This window comes from Euphorbia lathyris, chromosome 1 (genome assembly GCF_963576675.1).
Source record: "Euphorbia lathyris chromosome 1, ddEupLath1.1, whole genome shotgun sequence".
In the NCBI taxonomy this organism is placed as follows: domain Eukaryota; kingdom Viridiplantae; phylum Streptophyta; class Magnoliopsida; order Malpighiales; family Euphorbiaceae; genus Euphorbia; species Euphorbia lathyris.
This window is the reverse complement of record NC_088910.1, coordinates 29,569,956-29,595,895: the sequence shown is the minus strand read 5'-3', so window position 1 is coordinate 29,595,895 and position 25,940 is coordinate 29,569,956. Positions and strand designations below refer to the sequence as shown.

The window sequence follows — 25,940 nt, the reverse complement described above, 5'->3', positions numbered from 1 at the left end:
GCCGGAACCGTAGGTCGAGCGTGATGTTCATACGCCCGACTGCGATTCCGGCGTTTTTAAAAAATCACCCACATATTCAATTTTTAAGCTTAAATCAAAAAACAAAAACGGTAAATCTTATTATTTTTGCTTTCCCTTTTCGGTTGTTGTTACACTCCATGTTTTGGTTCACAAATTAGTCCGGATTTGATCAAAGAGTGTGTAGGGTATTTGAGAGGTTTTGTGTTTTTTTAAATTTTGGGTAAAGGGTAGTTTGGTCTTTTCACGGGGCTAGAGGTGGGAATTCATGGCTGGGTTTAGTAATCCACAAAAAAAAAATGGAGGAAGAAGATAAGGGTTTTTAATAATTATATAAAGGATAAAGGGTGTAAAATTAATTTTATATTATGTGGATCAGTTTTTGACTTTTTGAGAAGTCAAAATGGTGATGTGGCGTGTTGACCGGTCACAATTACCGACTGTATACTTTAGTGGAAGGTCACTAAAAGGTTGTACATTTTTATGTGCAAAATTGAAGGTTGTACATAAAAGCAATGTTTTGAAAACCGGACCGGACGTTGAACCGGTGAGATAACTGGTTCAAGGTTCAATATGTTCAACCGGTTCAACCGGAATGGTTCAACCGGATAAAAAAATAAATAAATATATATATAAAAAATAAAATGATGTTTCATTGAACATAAAATTAAAAATTTCATACATATAATAAACAATTCTTAAGTTACATATTAATTAAAAATTAAAAATCATACAGATAATATAAAAATTAACACATCGGGAACCAATCCTTAATTTAACACATTAATTAAAAATTCACACATCTAAAATCAAACACATAGTTTAACACAATATTAAGATTAAAATTAAATTAATTAACACCAATTATTAAAGAGGTTGTTCTCTACCTAATTTTTAAATTTTTCCTTAATTCAATATTTTTTTCCAAAAAATGGAAAAAACTAGGGTCAATCCGGTTCACTGGTTCAACACCGGTTCGCGGTTCAACCCCGGTTTGATGCGGTTTAATATAGTTGAACCTGTATAGCTAAAACCGGACCAGACACTTGACTGGTTCGCGGTTCGACCGGTTCGACCGGCCGATCCGGTCCGGTTTTCAAAACACTGCATAAAAGTGTGAAATAGAGCAAATGTTGTACACCACATATGTAATTTACTCATTAAAAATATATTAAAACATTATAAAAGTAGGAATCAAACTCATGCCCTTTTTAATTGGAGGACAAGCCAATACCATTCTGCTACTTTGGACTTATTTATTATATTTAAAAATAAACAATTTATTTATAAAGCTAAATTTTTTTTGGTCCCCCTCCGACCTTGGGCCCTAGACCCTACGCACCCCAAGCCTAGGCTCAAGGCCGTCCCTGCATAGGTTAGGAGGAACATCTAGAAAGATATGTCTCTGTTATAAAGGGATTGGCATACCAAAATGTCTTGTTATCAATCGAAACAATTCGACTATGGATTGGTACCATCACCTCGTGCAACCTATAAGAATGGATTAGGAAATGGTGCAAGAGGCTTTCTTAATGAAGTTTTTCTCATAATCATTTGTCATTTGTATGATAGAAGAATACACATCTCAAGAGACCTGCTTAATGAATTTTTTCTCATAATCATTTGTCATCTGTATGATGGAAGAATACACACCTCAAGCATAACCACGGGGCAAATGTTTACAAAACCCCAAGATTAAATATGGAAACAACCAAAACCTAGCCTGCTATAAGAGAAAGTTAAATTTTGGATTTACAATATTACTTGGTACGCAAATATTTTTCAAAAATATATGATGGAAAATCGCCTCCTAAACAAACATTTGGAGTCTTAATGAAATAGAATAAAGGTTAAAAACCAAATAAGTTGCATCGTGATTCTACCAAAAAAAAAAAAAAAAAAAGTTGCATCGTGTTCTCAAAGTTTCCAATCAGAAAGCAGGAAAATCAAAAAGTTTAGAGAACATAACATTTAAGCCATTGTTCTTTGTTATGTGTTGCTTTGCAAACAATTCCTTAGCACTAATAATCTCTTAATCACATAGATGCACAATAAGTAATAAAACCGTGTATTAAACTATATCTTGAACATATATTTGAGTTCACTATTCTAATGAAGAATATTAATGGACGAAACCTGCAATAGATATAGACTTGGGCATGGGCCGGGCCTGTCGGGCTTTTAATAAAGCCTGACGAGTCCAAGCCCAGCCCAACCAACAAGAAATTTAGTCGGGCTCGGGCCTAAGATATGAATTCTTAACCCGCCCATTCAAGCCTATCTATATATTAAAAAATATATTATAATTTATATTTATATATTATAAATATATATATATATATATATATATATTATCATTTATATACATATAATCATAATAATTTATATACTTTCAAACAACTTTTCAATCATGTATATTTATATACTTTCAATTATGTATATTTCGTCAATAATTTATATACTTTCAATTTCAAACAACTTTTCAATTGTGTATATTTATATATTCACAACAAATTTTGTTTTTAAGAAAATAACACAGCAAACATTATTTGTATTTATATTTATAAAAATATATTATAATTTATATTTATATATTATAATTAATATAAATAAATAAATAAATATATATATATATTATATAGTATATCGGGCCGGGACGGGCCGGCCCAATGTAAAATTTGTAAAGCCCAAACCCACCCATTTTTTAACGGGTTTATACGGATTTGGACCGGGCCGGGCCTGACAGAATTTTCAAGTGTCCAAGTCCGGCTAAATAGGCCTGGGCAGGCCAAGCGGGCTCGCCGGCCCATGCCCAGTTTGAAATAGATATAAGTTGACAAATGGGAAACTTACCCCATTCCAATTCCATTGCTGTCCTAGGTAAGATAGGGGACAGAAGAGGAGAAACCGAAGGAAGTTTCTTGAGATCAACATGTGATAGATAGAGGCAAGTCCTTGAGATTCTACAACACATAGAAAACCACGATATATTTATGGTTTGCATCAAAACAGCCCATAGTTTAACCAAACAAAGCTTTAAAGGCAAAGATTATAACCTATTAACCTTAATGTCATAAAATGGAGTACGTCACAATCTTCGGATTTCTATATAAAAGAATCTTACAGAATTCTTATAGATAAAGATTTTTTTTAGGATCAATACTGAATTAAACTCATAAAGATTTTAAAAGAGGTGACAACCTTAACCTGACAAACTCTATAAACAAATGTATTGACACAATATATTAACTACCATCCAACCACTAGTTCATACCCATCGAAATAGTTTTTTCGGACTCCAATTCCATCAGACTTGTATTGTTTTGCAGGTTCACAACCACTTGGTGTTACCAAAACACTTAAGCACTATCAAGTAGTAGCAAGTTACGTTTGTTATTTCGGGGAACTTTTAGGTGTTTTCTTTCTATTTTCATAAAAATGATTAACACGTATGCTTTGCGCCTTTGCCGCGACTTGCAATAGAGGCGCTCCTCCGATATTCTCTATACGCTTCGGGCATTGAACTGGAAAAGGCAGCTGCACAACCACAACCAAAGCCATGTCCACAGTACTCAGGAGAGCTGCCTCGAAACTCTGTCACAGAGATGTTCATAACTTACGCAATTCGGATCGTCTCAAGACCCGATACTCAAGCACCGGGGCAGTACCGCGACGAGACGTAGCAACCACCGGCCTCTACGGGTTCGACCACTTAAAAACTGCCAAAGGGTTTCGACGCTTCGTTGACGAAGCCATTGAGAGGTAATATTATATTATTCCTCAATTTTAGGCGTTTCCAGAAGCTAAAAACATGATTAAAGCTGAAGTTTGTCCTCCCTGGCCCTTTTGCTTGCTCATCTATGGTTGCTGAGAAAATGCTGTAAAATATGGATTTGAAACTTCGACTGTTAGATTATTAGCTTATCCATCCGAGTTTACCCTAGTATTTAAATGATTTAGGTCACTTCCAGGTTCATTGAAGTATTTTCTTGAAAAAATTCTTCACAAAGTTTGGTTTATATTTATACAATTTTATTTCTATCACTATCTTCTCTTCAATTCCTACAGTTCTTTTTACTAGGTCTGGGGAACTGGTTGATAATATTTCCACAATGCCTTCATCCGCTGAAATTATCCGAGCCATGGATGAGATATCAGACACTGTAGCTTCTAGTTCTATCGTCTTTTTGCTTCTTTGTTTTGCTATTATACTTATATAGACTTATTTATATTAGACTGATTTTTATTTTTGATTTAATAGGTCTGCTCTGTTGTTGACTCTGCAGAACTTTGTAGACAAACTCATCCAGACAGGTTTCTTCTCATTTAAATTTTATCGTGTGCATATATGTTGAGTCAATTTAACTTTTTTTTTTATTATTATAATATTCATCAGGGAATTTATTGAAGAGGCTAACAAGGCATCTATGAGGATCAACGAATATCTACATGTGAGGTGACCAGTGGTGTACTTGGCTTATTGCTTTGAGCACTTCCCACATAGTTTAATCTAATGTTATGTGACTCATTTTGATAAATTATACTGTGTTTTTTCACTCAATTTCTGTGGTCTGCTTCTGTTTTGGCATTCAGTATCTAAATACAAATCACACTTTATATGCTGCGGTGAAAAGAGCAGAGCAAGATGGGCATTTGCTTACAAAGGAAGCTCATAGGACTGCCCGCTACCTGCGCATTGATTTTGAGAAGGGTGGAATCCATCTGCCATCTGGTACACGCCCTGTTTATTCTGCCACAATATGTTTTCACATATAAGAAAGTCAGTGGAAATGTCATTGTCTAAGAAAGTTAGCACTCTCATAGAAAATGAACGAACCCATTTCCTTTGCAGAGAAATTAGATAGGTTGAATCAAATAAACATGGACATTTTCCACCTCTCCAGGAAGTAAGTATTATATCATTTCTGTTGATTTTTCCATTTTCTCTTCTATGTCTTTGTTATATATCATGATCCATCCTAATTCGTGTTTTCTGTACTCATTGGTCAGATTTGGTGAAAATATTAGTATTGATGAAGGTCATGTGGATATATTTCCAGAAACCCGGATCCCAAAACGCATACGGCATCTCCTTACTCCTATTCATCGCTTTAAATCTGGAAGTTCTGGAGGATCATTTATGTCAGGGAATAACATGAAAGAAAAAGGGTTTCGGATAACAACAGAGACATCAACTCTAACTTCCGTTATGCATTGGACATCAGATGATGAGGTAGCTTTCACTTGATTGGTTGCAAATATATGCTCCTGCCTCTGCCTTTTATTGAGTTGAGCTCATAGATATGGTGGTTGATACTAGGATTTTATGATATATATTTATTTTTTTTCTCTTGATGCATTATAGTCATTATGGATAATTATACCACCCAATTAGACACGTGCATATATACACATATATGTATATATGTATATGTATACATAATACACACACATAGTAAAACCAACCTTCAATTTCTTGAGCTTTTGACTTTCACTGCACTATTCTCTCATTTGTGTCATCTAAACTGAAAATAGTTTTTCTTTCTTATGTTTTTATTTTTTTGTTTCAGGTTAGAAAGATGGCATATATCAAAGGAAACTCTACCCCACGTGCAAACATTGAAGTAGTTGATAAGCTTATTGCTGCTCGTCATGAACTTGCTGAGGTTGTGCATTATCATATGAAATCATTGGCTACCATGGATAATGGAGTCAGGCAGTTTGATTGTGTACTATGATTGCTTGATATGATATAAGAATCTGAATAGGATATTTTTATGACACCTACTTAAAGGCTGTCGATTTGTCATATTTATTATGTGCCCATCTATGCAGATGAATCAAAAAATGATGACCATCAAAGGGACCATATTTCTAATCCTATGAGCAAAGTCAAGTAGTTCAATCTAATTTCTTGTACTAGGAGAGCCATTAGTGCTTTCATCGAAGTGCAAGGAAGATTTGAGAATGATTATAAACAATTCTGGCAGCGATAAAAACATAAAATATTTATTCAGATTTTTTGTGATGCATGTTTTTAGTAAACATGAAAATGGTCATAAGTTTATATTCATTTCCATGTCAATTTTTTTATAATCATACAAGACATTTCTTATACATCTACCTGACCTGGGTTTCTTGTTCTATATGAAGTCTATCTGCTTCTCATTTTCTTTTCATTCCTTGAGAAATGCAGATAATGGGGTGTAGATCTTATGCTGAGTTTATGGTGAAACCAAACTTGGCATCATCACCTGAAGTTGTGATGTCCTTTCTTCGTGAAATGAGTGAGATGATCAGGCCAAAAGCTGATGAGGTATTATTGTCTCTGAGCATGGACATGTGATGCACAGACTCTTCCTATTTTCAATCTTGAAGATATATTTTTTATGGACATCATTCTTTGCAGGAGCTTGAGACAATTAGAAATTTTAAGAGAGAAAAATGCGGTACAAAATGTGTTGATTTAGAGCCATGGGATGAGACATATTATACAGGGATGATGAAGTCTTCTATTCAGAATTTGGACCCTTTTGTAGGTTATATTTTTCTTTGTTCTTTATTTCATTTTTTATGGGAAGACTTCTCTTCGCTGGTGGATATAATATGCTGAACCCTTAATAGCTAATATATACTTGGTGTTATATTTTAGCGAAACTTCTGTTATCCAGTTTTTCTTTATAGTTTGAAATGCTAGCATTTTTTTTTTTTCAATTTCCCCCTTCGATTGGTGCAGATAGTAGCATCATATTTCCCACTGTCTCAGTGTATTGAAGGTTTGAAAGTGCTAGTTAGAGAATTATTTGGTGCAACGTTTCATAATGTTCCAATGCCACCAGGTGAAACATGGCACGCCGACGTCCTGAAAATGTGTCTTCATCATCCTGAAGAGGTATTATAGATGGATAGAGTTGCAAGTTCATGATATATTTGTTATGATGAAACGTAATAATGTTGTGAACATATAGATGATTCATAACCTTGTCAGTGTAGAATACACCAGATTGATTGCTAATCAATTTTGTTAAATTCATGTTACTGAACTTTTCGTATATTGATTTCCCGTTTCCAAACTTAAGGAACTCCATCTTTAGTCTGTAATAACTAATGATTCTGCTTCAGTCAATTTCTGCTGCACCATGAATTCATTTGATAGTGACACCTGAAATGATGCAAAAAAGCTTACTCCTATAACTGTCACTGGCTGATTGCTGTTACAGTGAGGGAATACAAATGTTATACTACAATGGAGAATAAAAACAAAAATAGTAGCATCTATTTTTTGATGTCAATTTTTAAAATTTTAATCCCCATTATATAAAACCTACCGAGCTTCCAATATGTGTAAAACTTGATTTAGGGACATTGTAAGACAAGATATAGGGTTCACCATTTCTTCTTATAGCCAAATCGTCTTCCAGTTAGAGGTGCATGCATCCCTGACTCTGCTTTTGAGCATCTAGAAATCTTTTGAACGCAACCATTAATTCCAGCCTTCTGCCCCATGATTTTCAGTTATTTAGAAGATTCACAAATAATACTACTTGAGGAAATTTGATGCTTGCACAAGTGGATACTTTCTTCATGAATTCAAAATTCACTAGCTGCATTTTGCCATTACATTACATGCACGTTCAAAGATGTTTTGACATTGTTTCGTTAGATTGAGGCACTGTTTTTTTTTTTCAGGGTGACTTGGGATACTTGTACCTTGATTTGTATTCCAGGAAGGGCAAATATCCAAGTTGTGCTAACTTTGCAATTAAGGGAGGCCGCCGAATTTCTGAAGCAGAATACCAGCTTCCTGTATGTTATTTCTACCAACCCTGATCAATTTTTTTTTAAAACAATTTTAATGTGTCTCCATGTGTCATATAGTGCAGCACTCTAGTAACTGTGCAATGCATCACACACAATTTGTTGGACTACAAAAGCACATAAATTTAAAATGCTGTCTGGTATTTGATTGTGCAGCATAGGAGAACACATAAAACCTGAGTAGTTTGGACTTATGCTAGAGTTCTTTTCAGAGCTGTCTGTGCGGGATTGGCATTTTTAGTCCACAATCATCTAGCTGACTATTATGAATGTGAAATTTGTAGCCATTATATGCGACTTCAGGGAAGATGACCGATCATAAACACACCCAAATCGTCCAATGATTTTGAGTCATCCAAAGAGTTTACTTGTTCATTATCAGTGGCTTTCTCCAAGAGAAATTCATCTAGTACAATCATATCATGTAATTCTAATTTAGTTGCCTCTAGAAGCTATATCTTGGCTCTTTAGAGGTATAACCTAAATGTGATTCAACTTTTTTTTTTCCAGAGGTAGTGCTACTCTAGATTGTGTGTTTGATACCAGAGTTATGTTGTTTCATAGGATAAATGAGAACTCATTAAATTTTTGGTTTTCAATCAGTATTTTCTGATGAGCTTACTTTGGTCACATGGCAGGTTGTGGCCCTTGTTTGCAATTTTTGTAGACTTAATAGTTCATCAACTGTGAACCTCAATCACTGGGAAGTGGAAAATCTGTTTCATGAGTTTGGACATGCTCTTCATGCCTTGCTTTCAAGAACGGTATAAGAAAGTTCATAACTTATTAGAAAGTGAAACATATTTCTTTATGATATATCTTCACGGCCTCATGATTATTCCTGTAGGATTACCAACATTTTTCAGGTACAAGGGTGGTTCTTGACTTTGCTGAGGTGCCTTCCAACCTCTTTGAGTGAGTGTCAAAATTGCAATTTCGGCATTATCATCTTCCTTTTTGTTATTGGGATCAATAACATATATCCATAGCTTAAAAAGAGAGTTAGAAGCTGAATGCTTTCCTACCTATACTCTATTATATTAAAACCTCAAACCCATGGATTTTTATAGAGACCGGTTTATTTTGAATAAAGGATCATATAGGGACTCGTGGTTCGGGGCTTTGTGAAATTAGTTAGTATATATATAGGTGTGGGGTGAGAATTAAAGGATATTCAGAAAATTATGTTGGTTTGGTACATTTGAGTAGAGGAAAGAGAGCTTCCTGTGGGGGTTGAGTTTATGCTCAAATTTATCTTTGATCCTTGTAGTTGTTTTCATGTTCAAGACTTTGAGAAGTACATTAAATTTTGCTCTCCGAATATATTCCATAGGGATAAGGGCCAAATTTGACCCTAACGTTTTCGTCGAAATGCAGATCTGTGTCTAAAATTTTCACTGTGTTACTAATATTGTTACAAATAATAATAATAAAAATGTATGAAACTGCTTCAATTTATAGATACACTTGTTTTGGAAGGTCTGATGTGACCGTTAAATAACAGTCAAATCAGTTTTTCAAATTTTCGATAATGTAGAGCTAAAATTGATCTTGCTTGGAAACCTTAGGATTAAATTTGCACTATTTCATACTTTAGGGTTAAATCTACGCTTCTATAAAAACATTAGGGTCAAATTTGATCCTTATCCCTATTCCACAGTACTACAATATCTATATTTTCAACTTGGTGTACCATGGTTATATTCAGTTTAGTTGGCAATGAATCTATATGTACATATAGATATATAAGAAAGAGAGACATGTGCTTCAGTAGTTCACTAATGTATATATCTCTACAAATGATTAGATGGCAACAGGTTTAATGTTAGATGACCTCATATTTGACCTTGGTTGATCCCCTAGGTACTATGCCCAGGATTACCGAGTGCTAAAAACATTTGCCAAGCACTATTCAACTGGTGAAATAATACCTGAGAAATTGGTGAAGTCGATGCAAGCCGCTAAAGATATGTTCGCAGCTACAGAATTACAACGCCAGGTTTATATTTTGTCAGCCTTGGATTCATTAGCTAATGATGCTATTAGGCACATCATATGCTGATATGCATGAGAAACAAAGAAACCAAATCAGCAAGTTTTTGTTTACTTGATTGGCGTTTATCAGGTGTTTTATGCTTTGGTTGACCAAACGATTTTTGGTGAACAACCATCCACACCCAGGGAGACGAGTAGTATTGTCGCAGATCTTAGGACACAGTGTACCGGTTGGAAGCATGTGGAAGGTACACACTGGCAGCTGAGGTTCAATCATCTTATCAATTATGGTGCAGGTGCGTATCGCTTAATCAATTACTGTATATGTACATTTGTGAATTACAGAGTTTTTTTTAATATACTTGCAGTGATCATACTAGGTTTATGTCACATATGTAGGTTACTACAGCTACTTATATGCTCGATGCTTTGCTGCAACGATATGGGAGAAGTTATGCAAGGAAGATCCGCTTTCGATAACCACGGGAAATGCTCTCAGAACAAAGGTACTACAGCATGGTGGAGCCAAAGAACCAGCTGAAATGTTGAATGATTTAGTGGGAGAAGGGGTTGTGAGGTATTGCAATGGAGGGATAGTCCCTGACATGACGAGTGTTGCTGATGAGTTGCATCTGATCGGAAGATGAGCATTTTCAAATCCAGCTCCAAGTTTTGAAAACAATGAAATTTCAGGTCCAAATATTTTCCTCATCAAAGCATGCATGCTTCTCTCGACAGGAACCTTTGGACGATTGCCTAATTTTATTCTAACAGCCTGGGGAATTTGAGAAAAGTGTTGTCGTTGACGGATGACGTGGTGCATCCGATGCACTCTGCATATACTGCAGGTACGGTTCCATTAGCCAAGAACGGAGCTGAACAGTTTCATAGAGGAATCAAACTTGTACTGTTGTGCATTTTTTATGGGCATAAATGATAAGTTATTCGAGTAAGACTCTTGATATGCTCGCACTTGGTGAAGATAGAACATAGTGAGATATGTTGTATCAATTATTTTGTTGAATAATCTATGTGCGAAACTAATTTTATTTGAAATAATAACTTTTTATTTCCGTGTATAAGAATCGAGATTTTTAATTTTAGCTGGATTATTTAATTACTTTGCTTAAATTGAGACAATTTTAAATAACTTCAATTTGAAATTCATGCATATCACTAGTGTCAAAGCATTAATATTTTGTGCATGTATATGACAGATTCAACATTTCTAATATGCCATAGGTAAATACTTGAATCTAATAATTTATTTTATCAACTTAATGTACTTAGTTCTATTAAAAGTTTAAAAAACAAAAGGAAAAAACAAACAAACAAAGCACAAATAAAAGAATCAAACCAATTCTATATAAAAAAAAAAACCAATTCTGTTTGTCTTCGTAATTAGGTTTGGTTTTAATTTTAGAACAGAACATCACATTACTCGATTAACAGAAGCCTATTGGAAATTTATGGGCTGAGCCTCATCTATTGGACTTTATATTTTCATTGTATATTTTTTTTTTCTTTTTTACATCAATCATTTCCTATTGAAGTGGTATGCATCTCCTTTCCCATTGATCAGATCGATTATACCAGTCGAATGTCGAACTTCTTGCTGATAAATGATTCACAAATATAGCAACAAATTTGGTTGACCATGAACTATGCAAAGGTCTCTGGCAGAATTTTGGTTTCCGCTGCCACTACCCATTCACAAATTATTGCATTCACTTCTCCAGGCCGCTCATCATGGGGGCAGTGGCCTGCTATTTTTGCCAGATGCAATGATGGTTACTACTTACTACATAATTTAAGAGGAAATTGTACTAAGCATCCGGTGCTTGCAATACCCCCATTGGGATTGGGCCGTGCGGCGCCACATGGGTTTTGCGCACATGGCACAATCCCAAGGGGGTAGTGCAAGCACCGGGTGCTCCTACGAAAACCCCTAATTTAAGACGCATTAACTAGGAACAAACAAGTTGATGATAAGGCTAATGAATTACCGGCGTCCAACTCTCTGATTACTACACCACTGCAATGCTCTTTGAGCCTCGCAACTTTGGACTTGGAATCAGAGATAGGATCTTTCATTCCCTGGAGTTCAAAGAAAACTATCAATACCTTGATTTCAGGTTGATGAAGAAAATCAAGTGAAAATGGAACAAGGGTTTCTAAGAGATCACCTGTATAACTAAGACCTTTCCTTCAAAACCTCCCAAGAGACAATTAAGTGGGAGTGAAAGATTAAAACTGAAAATACTTTCCAGAACCACATTTACACCAGGATCTTCAGACTGCCGTGCACGTTAAGGAAGTGATTCCATCACAAGTTTTCATTTCTAATGGAATGTCTTTATATTTTCCGAGATAAAAAAAAAAAAAGGATACGGCTCTCAGCATTTCATTGATAAGCCAATCATCAACTCTCTCAGTATTCTGGAAGAACAACAGGGTTAAGTATAGAAACCACATTAAGTTTATGCTACAAAAATGAAATTTGGAGTTAAATGAGTGCTTACAGTTGGGTAGCACTGCTTCACTATTTTTCTGATATCCCACCTCAAGTAAGGCAATAACAGCTTAGCACCAAGCTGTGCAACCACTGAAGTTCGTCTTTCCTGAAAAATGTGAGGATGCCTGTTAAATTTTTTTGACTTTAAATATACAAAAGACATGCAGGACAGCTCAGGTGGCGGGTTGAATCATCTCTCTAGTAGCAAATGGACATAATGCATCTGGAAGCATTAAATGGGTACGCAAGCAACCACAAAATAGAAAAGAACATGAAAAGTGGATATAACAGAGTCCGAGTAGCAGCTTAATATTTCAAGAAGCAAACTAACATATATACTACAATAATGCGTTAAACAAAATCTGAAAAAAAGGTCTCTGGGCTTACTTTAGTGATTTGCAGATGATTATCATATCCTGGAGTAACATCCCCAGCAGTGTTGATAAGAACAACAGACTTGACCAAAGCAGGCCAAAAACATGCAACAATTGATATAAAATAGCCTGGAGATTGAGATAACAACTCTTAAGTTTTTGAGAGAAGAAAAAGATTAATGAACTTTCTGAATTTTAACACAGTAAAAGCATTAATAAAAGCCAAGTATTGTCTGTAACCCCAAAATATAGGGTGTATTGAATGGTAGGTTTGAGAAAAATGAGGGAAGTAGAGATGTAGGTTCGAACTTGGACAATACCACCAATAGAGTTCCCCACAAGATGCACTGGTTCACCCACAATATCAGTTATAAAATCTCTCAGCAATTCAGCCCACATGAGTTCTGTGTATACGACATTTGGCTTTTCTGATTTTCCAAATCCCAAAACTGTGATTGCCCAAACACGATTTCCACCTTCAGATATAGGATGTATATTGTCACGATAATGCTCCAAAAATGCACCAAAACCATGAACAAGGAGAATTGCAGGGCCTTCTTGACCAACAACTGTATACTGAAACAAGAACAATCACTTGAAATACCACATGAACCTATAATATAGTTAAGTACTTCTCCAGAATAAAATATATGCATTTTGAACAAGTTCCAAATCACGAAATCAGCAGAGTTGGCAGAAAGGACCAATATTCAATAATAAACTTCTAAATATTTTCCATGTTTTCAGCTGCATACCTGAATTAAATACCCATTCCATCGCCATATTCGAACAGAATATGCTCCATCATTGTTTATTTGACCTTTTAGAGCCATAAGCCAATACCACTGTCACCAAGTTCAGCTCGAGTTTTTCAGAGGACTTGTGTGAAAAATACAATTATATATATATAAGGTAACATATAGATCAGAACAACCAAATATATAAAACGTGTATGCATTCAAAGTAGCAAATAACGAACTCCAAAATTACCTCCATTGAGCACACAGCATCAATAGCAGCAGCAACAGTAGTTGCAGAATATCCAAAAGGTGATAGAAATCCAGCATTTCGTTCCTTCTCATATTTGATCGCTTCATAATACACGTTTCTTCTGGATATGATACCAAGACAAAGGGAAGTGCCAAATAGTGCAAAAAATGAAGCCCCTTCCCGACTTTCAGCATTACGTAACCTCTCATGTATCCTGCCATGCCATAGTTTGATTTATTTAAATGATAGATGAACTTAAAGATTTAGTGTGGCAATTTTATTAAAAGAGAAGTTATTTTCGAAAAAATAAGTATATAGAATGCAAAACTACAGCATGCAGCCATTAAAGACCAAGAATCTAATCAATGTCTTTATGATAAACAACCAAAACATAGCATGCTATACGAGAGTTAAATGTTGGATTTATAATAAATATTTTTCAAAAATATATGATGGAGAATCACCTCCTAAGCAGACATGTGGAGGCTTAATGAAATAGAATATAGGTTAAAGACCAAATAAGTTGCATCGAGTTCCCAAAGTTTCCAATCAGAGCAGGAAAAATAAAAAAGTTTAGAGAACATAACGTTTAAGCCACTGTTCCTTGTTCTATGTTGCTCTGCAAACAATTCCTCAGCATAATAATCTGTTATCACATGGATACATTTTTCAATCTACCTAAATGAAGGATTTTTGCGTTAGAAAAAACAAATCTGCTTGTGATTTATGGATAGAATGCTGCCAAAAGATCACGAAAATGAATTTGATATTACCAACAACCAAAAATATTTTGAGCACAATCACAGAAATCAAAATTGATAAAAGAATCAAATAGCAAACACCACATACTCTTGCCAATTATCCCGAGCTGTTCCCTCCAAATATCGCAAGTATCCAGCCAATGCATCAAGTATGTTACTTGTCCCACCTCCCACAACATTTTGCTTTTCTGTAACAAAAACAGATTTTTCCACTTTACTCCTCTGACGTTGCTTGAAATTCAAATTACTTGAATTAGCTCCCCTCAATTTTGACTTTCTATTCTGCAATACAGTTTCAGGTGACATCTCCTTGATCAAAGTCCAAGTCTCTTTCAATTTGAACGGATTTTCATTCATAAATTTCTTCAACTCATTCAATGTGGGCATAGAACCTGATTCATGGTTCAATCATCATTCTCCCTATAAGTAATAAAACTGTGTATTAAAATATATTTTTAAGCGTATATCTGATTTTACAATTCTAATGAAGAAAATCAATGGACGGAACCAGCAATAGATAAAAGTTGACAAACGGAAACTTACCCCAGTCCAATGGCATTGGTGCCCTGGGTAAGATAGGGGGCAAAAGAGGAGAAGTCAGGGGAAGTTTCTTGAAATCAACATGTGATGCAGGCAAGTCCTTGAGATTCTATAACACATAGAGAACCACAACATATTTATGATTTGCATCAAAATAGCCCATAATTTAACCAAACAAAGCTTTAAGGGCAAAGATTATAACCTTAATGTCATAAAATGGAGTACGCCAACGTACAATCTTCGGATTCCTATATGCAAGAGTTGATTTCGTCAAGGCTTCTTCAACAATTTTCATTGTTGTGCGAAGGTGGTACTCTACCTCCTCTTCAGCAAATACATCAGTAGCTTTTACCTGTCCCCAGAGATGATGAAGTTAAGTGAAACAAGCTGATACTAAGTAAATTACCATCATAGAAAGTGAATGGAACAAGTAATAACACCTCTTCTACAAGGTCTCTTATCACATTCTCCGCACCCCCAAACCTAATCATCAAATTAGATCCTTGTTCCTTTAAGGATTTCCTTAAATCATCCAGTGCAAAAAGAATAATTTCCAGCATTTCATCAGAATAACCTACACAAACAGTAAAAAAGAACCACTTGAACTGATTTCCTATGGAAAACGCAGGCATTAATAATAAGATCTTCAATTAATTACATGCTATCTAAGGACAATTCTCTGAAAATTTAGTAACAAAACAGTCATATAACTACACAATGCCAAATGCAACAGTCTAGAAATGTAAAATGAAACAGATTTTTGAAAAAAAAGAAAAAGAACGAGCACAATGCGAGAAACAGATAATAAGTAAGAAATACTGACGAGAGAGAATCCGGTGATCGAAAACATAAAGAGGAAGTAAGGCAGGATAGGAGGAGGCTTGTAGAAGGCCAGGATGATCATGGAGGCGAAGATCCTGCTTGAACCAGAGAATAGCAGAGGGAGAAGGCGATTTGGCAGTGGAGAGGGGTGGGTACGGAGAGAGAGAGCAAAAGCAAGGGGTCCTGAGGGGAAGAGAAGAGCAGATGGTGGGAAGGAAGGCGGAAGAGAGGAAGAGGGCCATGGGAGGTGGATTGAGAAGTGTATAATACAGAGTCCATGAAGCAGTGGAGAGGGAAAGAAAGAAAGAAGAAGACTGATCTTTGAATTTGGAATTGTGGAGGAGAATCTTTGTTGGCTGTGAGAATCTGAGTTGGGAATTGCTCCAAAATTTAACCCCATCTTCTAATTAATTAACATTTTCTTCCCTAAACCATGTTGAAGATCTTATAATTTTTTTAAAATTGTTTTTTTGTTGAAGATCTTATATATCACCCTGTTATCATCTATGTAATTTTTACCTATTATATGTATCAAGAATGATGTTTGAGGTAATGTAGCTTACAAAAAAATTGACCCAAACATCTCTCCTCAAACTTTTCGACAAAAATTGATTGAATTATGAAATTTATATACTGTTTTAACACTCTTTTAAATTTTAGAAGATGTATTGACGAGTTTAAATTTTTATTACATAATTATACATTTTGATTGTTTTATTTTTTTCGAAGTGTGTACAACTAAATGATTAATTAATTATATTTTATGGAAGTTAAAAGAGTTATCTAAATATTTTATGCAACTTAAAGGACTTTCGTAATATTTTAAAGTTAGGGTGCTAATCCAAATTTTTAAACAAATTGAGAAGACAAATAATGGATTAGGTCAATATTAAACAACATCCCTTGAAAACATAAGAAATGGTTATCTATAATAAATTTGTGCAAATGCTATTTTTTTAAATGTTAAATTACTTGTCACAGAACTAGAAATCATCAAGGTAAGTTTATGGGACTAAAAGTTGTATTCAAATAGACCTCTAGGTTTTGAAGTTTAGAGATCAGAAAGAAAGTAAGTCAAAGTTGAGGGATCATGATTTAATTTACCCTTAAATGATGTTGTAGAAATAAAAAATAACGGACCATTACTAACGAACTAAACTAAAAATGGCGCTACAAATCCACACTACTTCCTCTCTATTCAGAAAATCTTATCGCCAATTTCACCTCCTCTCTCCATCCAAACCCAATCTCAGAATCCAATCCCAAAATCCCACAACCGACGCCGAACCCGCCAATCAGTCACCTGCGCCTAAGAAATCCACTGCGCCTGGACTAGGGTTTGGATCATCCTCTTCCTCACCCTCATCTTCAACCAATTCAAGTCTCAGTGATGCTACTTCTTCGTCTACTGCTAGTAATAAGAAGAAACCTAACGGTAAAAGAGACAGAGCATCTATTATTAGGCGTTCACCGGTTCAGAAGCCTGCTACTGTAAGCCAACAGGAAGAGGCTAAAGCTACGGACCAGAATACAAGCGAAAGTGCCTTTATTGTGGCTTGGTTGGGCCTTGGTGGGATCATTCTTGTCCAGGGACTTTTGCTTTCTGCATCAGGTATGGTTTGAAATTAATTTCCATGTCATGTGTATAGTTGAATGATTTCGAATACAGCTCTGTTTTGTGGTGATTGGTTGAATTTGATTAAACTAAGCTGAATGAATTGAAATTGAGCTGTGTTTTTGTTGTAACTTAGTTGAATTTGATTGAACATTAATTATTGGCCTGAAAATGTCAAAATAAAAATCATGTAAATTTGAAGTTTAATTTGTTTTAAAGACATGACAGATTTGTGTTTTATGACTTGGGAAACATTGGGAAGCCATTTACTAATTACGAAAGCTGTACAGCCTAGTCTTTTGCAACCCCATTTTGTTGTGCCTTATAACTTTTGCCTTCCAGAAATTATGAAATGGCACATTACAGAACCCTAACCCGTTGTCTGTTCTGAGTGTCTTGACCTGTTTTCCAGTCCGTTTCTCTACCATAGTGTTTTAGTCCCTTGAACTTCCCAAACACTTCATCCTTTGATTTCAGAAAATTTAACCAGAAATTTCTTGACTAGTCACTGACAAATGTCATAAGGTACTTAGATTCACTTTGAGACTGAACTGGTGCGCTACCCCGTAAATCATAATGAATATAATCAAGGAACCTTTTGAAGTGTGCTTACTCGTTCCAAACTTCATCCGGCGCTGCTTGCCCAAAACACAAGTTTCACAGAATTTTAGTTTTACCAGTTTCAACTCCACCAAACAACCCTTGCTTACTCAACATTGACAGCCCTTTCTTACTCATGTGTCCCTCCCAATCTCTGATGCCATAACTTTGTCTCGTTATCATACTGCTCCATAAATGGAATAATACAAGTTTCGCTGAATTTTAGTTTACCATTTCACTTCCAGCAAACAACCCTTGCTTACTCAACATTGACAGCCCTTTCTTTCTCATGTGTCCCAATCTCTGATGCTATAACTTTGTCTTGTTATCATACTGCTCCATAAATTGAGTAACAGCCACTGTTCGCACTTGTGAGCTTCCAAGCAACTATCAATGTCATGCTGCAGTTTTACCTTTCATCACAATCAGAGCAACCTTAGAAACTTTTACCTGCCTGCCCATCCATGCTAGAGAAACTTGTAACCTTGCTTGTCCAAGGTACCGAGAGAGATCAAGTTCTTCATCAAGTGTTCTGACCATGCGTCATGCATCTTAATCTGCACACAACCACTAGCCTTCACCTTTAGCTCACCACCATCACCCAACTTCACACTTCCTTTCTACTCCTTGAAAGAAGTAAATAGATGTCAGTTTAATGTCCTGTGACAAGAAGCCCCAGTGTCCGTGACCTAATTATTCGCAGAACCCGAAGACCGTCAGAACACCAATGTCGTCCCCTTCATCAACACTTTCAGCTGAACCAACTATAACATTATGTACTACAGTTGCACTTGAACTACTAATTGCATCACTCTTCCCATTCCCCTGTTTTTGCAGTGGACAATCCTTTCTAATGTGCTCTTTCTTTACATTGATAACATCAAACTCCACTGGACTTTGATTTCGATCCCATCTCTTCCTTGCTCCTACCTCTGCTAACAACAAGACCTGCATTTTCACTTCCCTCCTTGAATTAAAGACTCTTCTCTTTCAATTCCTTTGATTGCATAACATCTTTTACATCGCTAACAGATATACTCCCTCTACCATAAAGCACAGTATCAAGAAAATTCTTGTTGGAAAAAATGGAATAAATCCTATATACTCTTTGAACTCAAACAAAATCCTAGAAACCTAGGCTCTGATACCATTTGTTATGAAATTGGCACACAAGAATAATAACAAGAAAAGACAATCAAGAATACAAGTTTATGTGGTTCGATCAATGTAATCTACGTCCACAGGCAAGAGAGAATTCCTATTCGGTTGAGGCAAAACAAGTCTTACAATACAATGGATGTTCAACCTAGTTTATATCTCATAGGAACCCCTAAAACTCCCAAAATAGGTTTAGAAGTAATTTCAATCCTTAGAGTAGTTGGAATAACACGGAAGAACACTTTTGGAACAAAATATCACTTGGTTCGGTTGAACTGAATCTGGAACGGAGCTTATACCAGATTTTCCAGTTGGTTCGGCGATATCAAACACCTCCTCTGTTTGGCTTGGTTGGTGCGAACCAAATGCTGGTTCGTCTGAACCACTTTGTTAGCCTCCAATGCAATCCAAATCCATCCTGTTCTTGATCAGTTTCAGATCTGACACATACCAATATAGACACATCCATTATGAAGAGAATACAAGCCAACCTCAACACATATTAATTGCATTTTGGGGGAACTCAGTGATGAATCCAATGTAAGAATAGAATTTAAGCAATCCAACATCAACACATATGAATTACAGTTTGGTAGTTTTGCACTTAACCTCTTTAATGAATAATGGTTTCTTTAAGATGTAGAACAATAGGCCTGTGAAACTGATCTCTACAGAGAATAAGTGCTGTGCAGCTAATGTGTTAGAAGTGACCAGGCAAGTTGTTCACTCCTTGGATATTTTTTTGCTAGTATATTTATTTCCTATATCTACTATTTTCGTTCATATTCCTTGAAGCTCTTATACCTTAATAACGATCTCATTGTGCTAAAATTCTCTACTTAATTTCCTTCATTCTGTCTTGTATATAATTCTGGTAGCCCATCAGTATTATTTTGTACAACTTTAAGTATATGCAAGTGTACCTTCTGAACCAGACTTCTATGAAAGTCAAAAACTACATGGGAATGTGTTTTGTCGCTAGTTTTTGCTATTGTTGAATTCTTGTGACTACTTCCATTCTACTTTAGCTATAGTGTATAGACATTGAAGATTAAATGATACGTCCAAGAAATGGTAACCTTGGTTGTCCCCAATTCATAATAAAATTTACATACTATCCTTGCATATTAGGACCTGTAGAACATACAAACTTTAACTCTGTGGGTGTGTTTTATGAATAGGTCATCAGGTTTTCCTAGGTATTTAATTTTCTCTGATCAGATAGAATAAGTAAGCATTCTATAAAAAACAGAGATTCCTTATTTAAAACTAGTTTAATAGTGAGATTGCCTTAAAATAAGAGTGCTAGAATGGTTAGAATCAGTATAACAACAACAACAAAGCCTTAGTCCCGAAATGATTCGGGGTCGGCTAACATGGGGTTAGAATCAGTATGAATGTATAAAATTATATCTATTTGCTGATCTAACTAATATAAGGATGTATAAACCTAAAGATAGTATATTTAACTATGCCCCTTGAAATTTTTCACAATTATGTCTTCATATTATTTTCTCAAGATAGGTTAGTTCTAGGGTGCCTTCATAATGTTAGGTATTATATTGTTTCAGAAATTCCCAATATAACTTCTTATTTATCTTACATCCACAGGCTTTCTACCTGATGAATGGGATAAATTATTTGTGAAGTACTTGTACCCATCCTTCACTCCTACTGTATTCTTGTTTGTTGCTGGATCTGTTACATATGGAGTGCTGAAGTACCTGCAGAATGAGAACCTTAAAGACCAAAAATGATAATTTGTGAATATAAATAGATGTATCCCGTTGTATAAGAATCATTCCCGACATATAGACAAGTGAACTTTCAGCGTTTCGTTCCAGACTGTATTTTGACTTGCCCATGAACAAGGAATTATTTATTGGATGAGAAAGTTTTTGGAGATTTCTTTATGCAGAAGAACAAAAGGCATGCTTGAGTTGCTGAAAATGTGGTATTGCATACTAGGAAGAGACATGGTTTATCTAATATATTCATGGGCAGGGCCAGGTATATATGATACTGCATTAGTGTCTGAGCACCATAAAACTTGTACTATATTAGTACTTATTTTATTCTGTTGGTTAAACCTACAAATAATAACCCATTAGTAAGCCTGGAAAGGGAGGGCTAAGTTTTCATAGTGATTTGCCATGTTCGTCAAGTATGATTTAGTCTCATAACAAGTTCAAACTGAAAGCAAATACGACGAGCAGTGGCAGAGGGAGAGAAGGCATGGGGCACCCCAGCTGCTGGGAACCATCCTTCCCAGCGGCCTGGACAAATCTGTTGGGGGTGCTGCAATTGCACCCGTAGCAGACAAATGGGCTGGGCAAAAATAATTTGCACCCCAGCTTTCAAAAGTTGGCTCCGCCATTGATGACAAACATTAATGAACAGGTCGTTTTGTATTTTAACTGAGAATTGTTAAAGCAAAATTTGACAAATAATTATCATTCAATGGATATGGTCCTTGATTGTGTAGTTATATATCTTGCTCCTTTTCTGGTAGAGTATTTGTTGCTAGTGTTGTACATGATGATTGTGCTATTCGTAAAGATTCACAGAAACTTTAAGAAGGGCAAAGGGCTCCCTAGCCAAAATGTGTTTGCAGTATTGATGAATGATGAATAGTGGGGTCAAAGGGGGTTTGAGCACCCACTAGTCGTCGGAAAACGCTAGACAACTTCATAGAAACTCTGTACCGAGTTTTAATTTTTGCTGCAAAAACATCTAAAAAATATCAATTGAGCACTCATAGATCACTAGAAACTACCCTCAATTGCAGAATAGTGAAACTCGGGGGTATTTTAGTTGAAGTTGTAGGCCCAAAAAGGAAGATGGAATTCTATTACATAGTTTTGCACGTATGGTGGTATAGATAGAGATGAGCATTTAAAGCCCTCATGTTATATGATGGATAATACATGATTATGATCAATGTGCATATGATGACATTTGCAAGTACTACACACAGGGTGTCAATTGATTGAAGGAATGACACTGTTGTTTTCACCTTCTAATGCTGGATTACTGTAATTAGCAGAAAATTAATGATTGTTTTTTGTTACTTTTAATTAACCTCAGTGTTGATGTTTTAATTACTTTTTCTTTTCTTTCTATCTTTTTGAATCAGAAAGGCTTAATATATTAGAGATCTCTGTATTTCACCAAAGAATTTGATTGACTACAGAACTTTAGAGATGTCTCGTTAGACTCTTGAATTTGTTTTAAAGTGGCCTATTGGTCCTTTAAATTTGCTTGTAGTGATCTATTAACTCATGAACTTGTTTAAATTGTTACATGCTTCAACTTGTTCAAATTTATATTTTACTCTGCCATATAGAACTTAAAAGGTTAATGATATCGCTTTAAGAAAATTTAAAAGGGTAACTAGACATCTCCAAAACTCCGCTAGATGTATTAACTCTATCGGAAATTTATCTAGGGTCATATCTGTGGTGTCCCTCAGTCCTTTCATGTCTTTTAGGACCACAAAATCATTGAATTAAACAGCAAATATAATCAGTTGGTTTTGGATTTGCAAAATCAAATGAATTGAATCAGTGATTTGTGTCAAATTATGAAAAGTTGTGTGAAAATTAGATGACAAGAAGCCAATACCAGAGGTCCCCTCTCCTCTCCTCTTCTCTAATTATTGCATTTGCATATCTTTCCTTTTCATGTCATTGTATTCTTTTATTACTCTCTTTTTTAATCCCTCTGAATTTGTTCAAAGTATTGAGATATATCAATCAGGCAATAACTCTTATGATGTGCTTAATTGCTTTTTCCTTCCTTTTCTTGTATACATTTTTTCCTTTCTTCTTTATTTCATGATCATCATTCATTTTTTTTGATAGGGACTCTTCTTGTTTTTCTCGTTAGTTTGAAATAGCATTAAGAAAAGACAAAAGTTTGCTACAAGTTGCAGCTTAGCTCAGCTTTGATGATGAAAGGAAAACTGAAAATCTATTTATTGAAGTTAAAGAGAGAATTGCAACTTTTGCTATTACATTTATAAATGCTATGTACACTACTAGTTCAGCTTTTACAAAAACAGAATGCTAACTAATTTTGTTAATATCTACAACTGCCTTCCCGTCAATATGCTTTTCCTAACAGAATGTAAGCTGCTGCAATCTGCTGTAAGCAGTTCTTTCTAACCAACACTGTATTTGCATTGTTCCAACAAGCTTACTTCAACACATAATGACATGATTTTACACAAAGTAACCAAAGAATTATGTGAGGAAATACGCTAATATACAAACCAAAAATACACTTTTTATGGGTTTTTAGTTACAGGTTGTAGTATAGATATGCTAACTGATGTTCTAAGCAAATAGAAGGAGCGGTTATGAATCTTGTGGCTAAATGATCTCGTACAATGTGATAGTCTATGTTGATATGTTTGGTTTTTTCATGAAATTCGGGATTAGCAGTAGGTAGCAAATTGAATTCATTTAACACATAAGAGCATCTTCAAAAGACTTTTTTGTTGGGCTCTTAGGTTAAATTTTAAGGAGTTTGAGTTAAAAACTAACTCCAAGAGACTCTTAGTCATTTTTCAAATCACTAAGAGTCTTCATTGTCTCTCTATTATTGAAGAGCCTTGTTACAACCTAGCGTTTTGAGAACAAAATTTAGGAAGAAGAAGAAAATTGAGAAAATAGAAGTTTGTATTAATTCTTTTGATAAACTGCTAATACAGAAAAATGACCTTTATATAGGAGCATAATTGTTCAGGTTATTTAATAACTAATAAACTTTCCAATACTTAACAACTAAGAAATTGACTAAAATTGGTATTACTTAACAACTAAGGAACTGATCAATACTTAACAACTAAGAATCCGACCCATAACAGAATTACTAAGAGAATAGCTACTTTCCCACCTTATTCCTCCTTTGGTATGTAACAATACCTTCCCCTTTAGAGCATTTTTGTCCCCAAGAATGATAAAACTCAGGAAACTGAGAACTGATAGTAGATTCATCCTCCCAAGTGGCATCCACTGTTGAAAAACCAGACCACAAAATTAACAACTATGGAATTGAAGAAGTACACACCATGGCCGTACGAGTATTAAGAACTTTAGCAGGCTGGATATCCCACTCTGCATCAGTGATAGGAGGAAGAGTAGTAAAAGTAGGGATCGTAGGATCTATACGTTTCTTCAAAAGAGACACATGGAAGATAGGATGAATTTTGCTTATAGGAGGTAATTGCAACTTATAAGCAACAGAGCCAATGCGCTCCAGAACTAAGAAAGGCCCATAATACTTAGCTGCTAGCTTAAGGCAAGTGCGAAGAGCAACAGTAGTCTGATAATAAGGCTGCAACTTGAGGAAAACCATGTCACCAACATTAAACTCTCGATCAGAACGCTTCCTGTCAGCAACCTGCTTCATACGATTCTGAGAAGAGGTTAAACACTCCTTAAGAAAAGAGCTCATAGATTCTCGGGCTTGAAGGAAATCTTCAACAACATCAACAAGGGAGTTTGTATTAGGGACCACAAGAAGTTGGGGTACATTTCCATATAAGGCTTGATGAGGACTCATCTTAATGGAACTATGATAACTGGAGTTATACCAATACTCAACTAAACTCGACCAACTATGCCATTTCTTAGGAGAAATAAAACACATACTTCTGAGATAATGCTCCAGACATTGATTCAACCTTTCAGTTTGACCATCTCTTTGAGGATGGTAAGCACTACTGAAGTTAAGTTGAATGCCCAACAACTTCATAAGTTCTTTCCAAAATCCACCTGTAAAGACCTTATCTCGGTCTGATACTATGGACTTAGGCATGCCATGTAACTTGAAAACACAATCCAAAGATGCCTTGGCAACCTGAGCTGAATTAAAAGGGTGCAAAAGTGGAATGAAATGGCCAAATTTAGTAAATCTATCTATCACCACCAAGATAGTGTCAAACCCTCCAGATTTGGATAGTTTCTCCACAAAGTCCATGGAAATATCCTGCCAAGCCATTTGAGGAATCATGAGAGGTTGTAGAAGTCCTGGATATGCAGAATAGTCTGGTTTACACCTTAGACATGTGTCACAAGAAGCTCCAAAAACAGTGACATCCACCTTCATTTTTTGCCAATAAAAATGTTGTTGCAATCGAGTGAAAGACCCCTTAACTCTAGAATGCCCAGCAATTGAAGAACGGTGACACATAGCCACAAGTCTATTGCGCAAATATGTACTAGAACCAATGTAGATTCTTTGTTTGAAACGTAAAATGCCTTGTTGCAAAGTATATCTTGGGTCACTAGCAGGTTGAATGGACAACTGTTGAGCAGATGCAACCGAATCTCCTGTATAAGAATGAATGACCTCTTCCAATCAAGTTGGAATAACTACTAACATAGTACGAAGCTCTACAGAATCCTCCATCTGCCTTGATAAGGCATCAACAACTCTATTTTCCACCCCTTTTTTATATTGAATAGTATATTCCAACCCAAGAAGCTTAGAAATACCTTTATGTTGCAAGTATGTATGAAGCTTTTGCTCCAACAGGTGTTTGATACTTTCATGATCAGTTTTGATGATGAAAGAAGTACCTTCCAAATAATGTCTCCAAATTGTGCAAGCATGTAAAATGGCCAACAACTCTCTCTCATATGCTGACAAAGAATGATTCCTAGGGCTGAGACTTTTAGACAAAAAAACAAATAGGTCTGCCCCCTTGCATTAACACTGCACCAATA

General features: G+C 35.5%; 3 protein-coding genes across 8 annotated transcripts; 2 read left to right on the top strand and 1 right to left on the bottom strand.

Moving 5' to 3' along the window:
- The first annotated feature begins 3,272 nt into the window (after positions 1 to 3,272).
- Positions 3,273 to 10,929, top strand: LOC136226519 (mitochondrial intermediate peptidase, mitochondrial). Of its 4 annotated transcripts, none has more exons than XM_066015051.1 (17): positions 3,273 to 3,780; positions 4,100 to 4,181; positions 4,280 to 4,332; positions 4,415 to 4,469; positions 4,612 to 4,750; positions 4,871 to 4,925; positions 5,029 to 5,251; positions 5,589 to 5,684; positions 6,215 to 6,334; positions 6,428 to 6,553; positions 6,755 to 6,910; positions 7,708 to 7,824; positions 8,475 to 8,600; positions 8,684 to 8,751; positions 9,700 to 9,835; positions 9,962 to 10,127; positions 10,231 to 10,929. In XM_066015051.1, the coding sequence occupies exons 1-17, from the start codon at positions 3,578 to 3,580 to the stop codon at positions 10,476 to 10,478; spliced, it is 2,169 nt and encodes a 722-aa protein (XP_065871123.1). In that variant the 5' UTR covers positions 3,273 to 3,577; the 3' UTR covers positions 10,479 to 10,929. The 4 variants fall into 4 exon arrangements, with proteins under 4 accessions (XP_065871123.1, XP_065871136.1, XP_065871147.1 ...); XM_066015059.1 differs by having other exon boundaries at positions 3,686 to 3,780; positions 4,087 to 4,181; XM_066015064.1 differs by lacking the exon at positions 4,100 to 4,181 and having other exon boundaries at positions 3,647 to 3,780.
- Positions 10,930 to 11,174: 245 nt separating this feature from the next.
- Positions 11,175 to 16,262, bottom strand: LOC136226505 (uncharacterized). 3 transcript variants are annotated; one of them, XM_066015027.1, is made up of 14 exons: positions 15,835 to 16,254; positions 15,452 to 15,585; positions 15,214 to 15,363; positions 15,015 to 15,120; positions 14,560 to 14,863; positions 13,711 to 13,924; positions 13,476 to 13,565; positions 13,041 to 13,296; positions 12,734 to 12,849; positions 12,354 to 12,452; positions 12,223 to 12,270; positions 12,018 to 12,128; positions 11,838 to 11,928; positions 11,175 to 11,597 (listed from the first exon to the last, which is right to left on the bottom strand). In XM_066015027.1, exons 1-14 carry the CDS (start codon positions 16,073 to 16,075, stop codon positions 11,494 to 11,496), a joined length of 2,064 nt encoding a protein of 687 aa, XP_065871099.1. In that variant the 5' UTR covers positions 16,076 to 16,254; the 3' UTR covers positions 11,175 to 11,493. The 3 variants fall into 3 exon arrangements, 2 of the variants coding, with proteins under 2 accessions (XP_065871099.1, XP_065871108.1); XM_066015036.1 differs by having other exon boundaries at positions 11,175 to 11,594; positions 15,835 to 16,252; XR_010687755.1 differs by lacking the exons at positions 11,175 to 11,597; positions 11,838 to 11,928 and having other exon boundaries at positions 12,036 to 12,128; positions 13,030 to 13,296; positions 15,835 to 16,262.
- A 700-nt stretch (positions 16,263 to 16,962) lies between these two features.
- LOC136226497 (protein LPA2) lies at positions 16,963 to 21,111 on the top strand. Its single transcript, XM_066015017.1, has 2 exons — positions 16,963 to 17,445; positions 20,818 to 21,111. Exons 1-2 carry the CDS (start codon positions 16,998 to 17,000, stop codon positions 20,961 to 20,963), a joined length of 594 nt encoding a protein of 197 aa, XP_065871089.1. The 5' UTR covers positions 16,963 to 16,997; the 3' UTR covers positions 20,964 to 21,111.
- Positions 21,112 to 25,940: the final 4,829 nt, after the last annotated feature.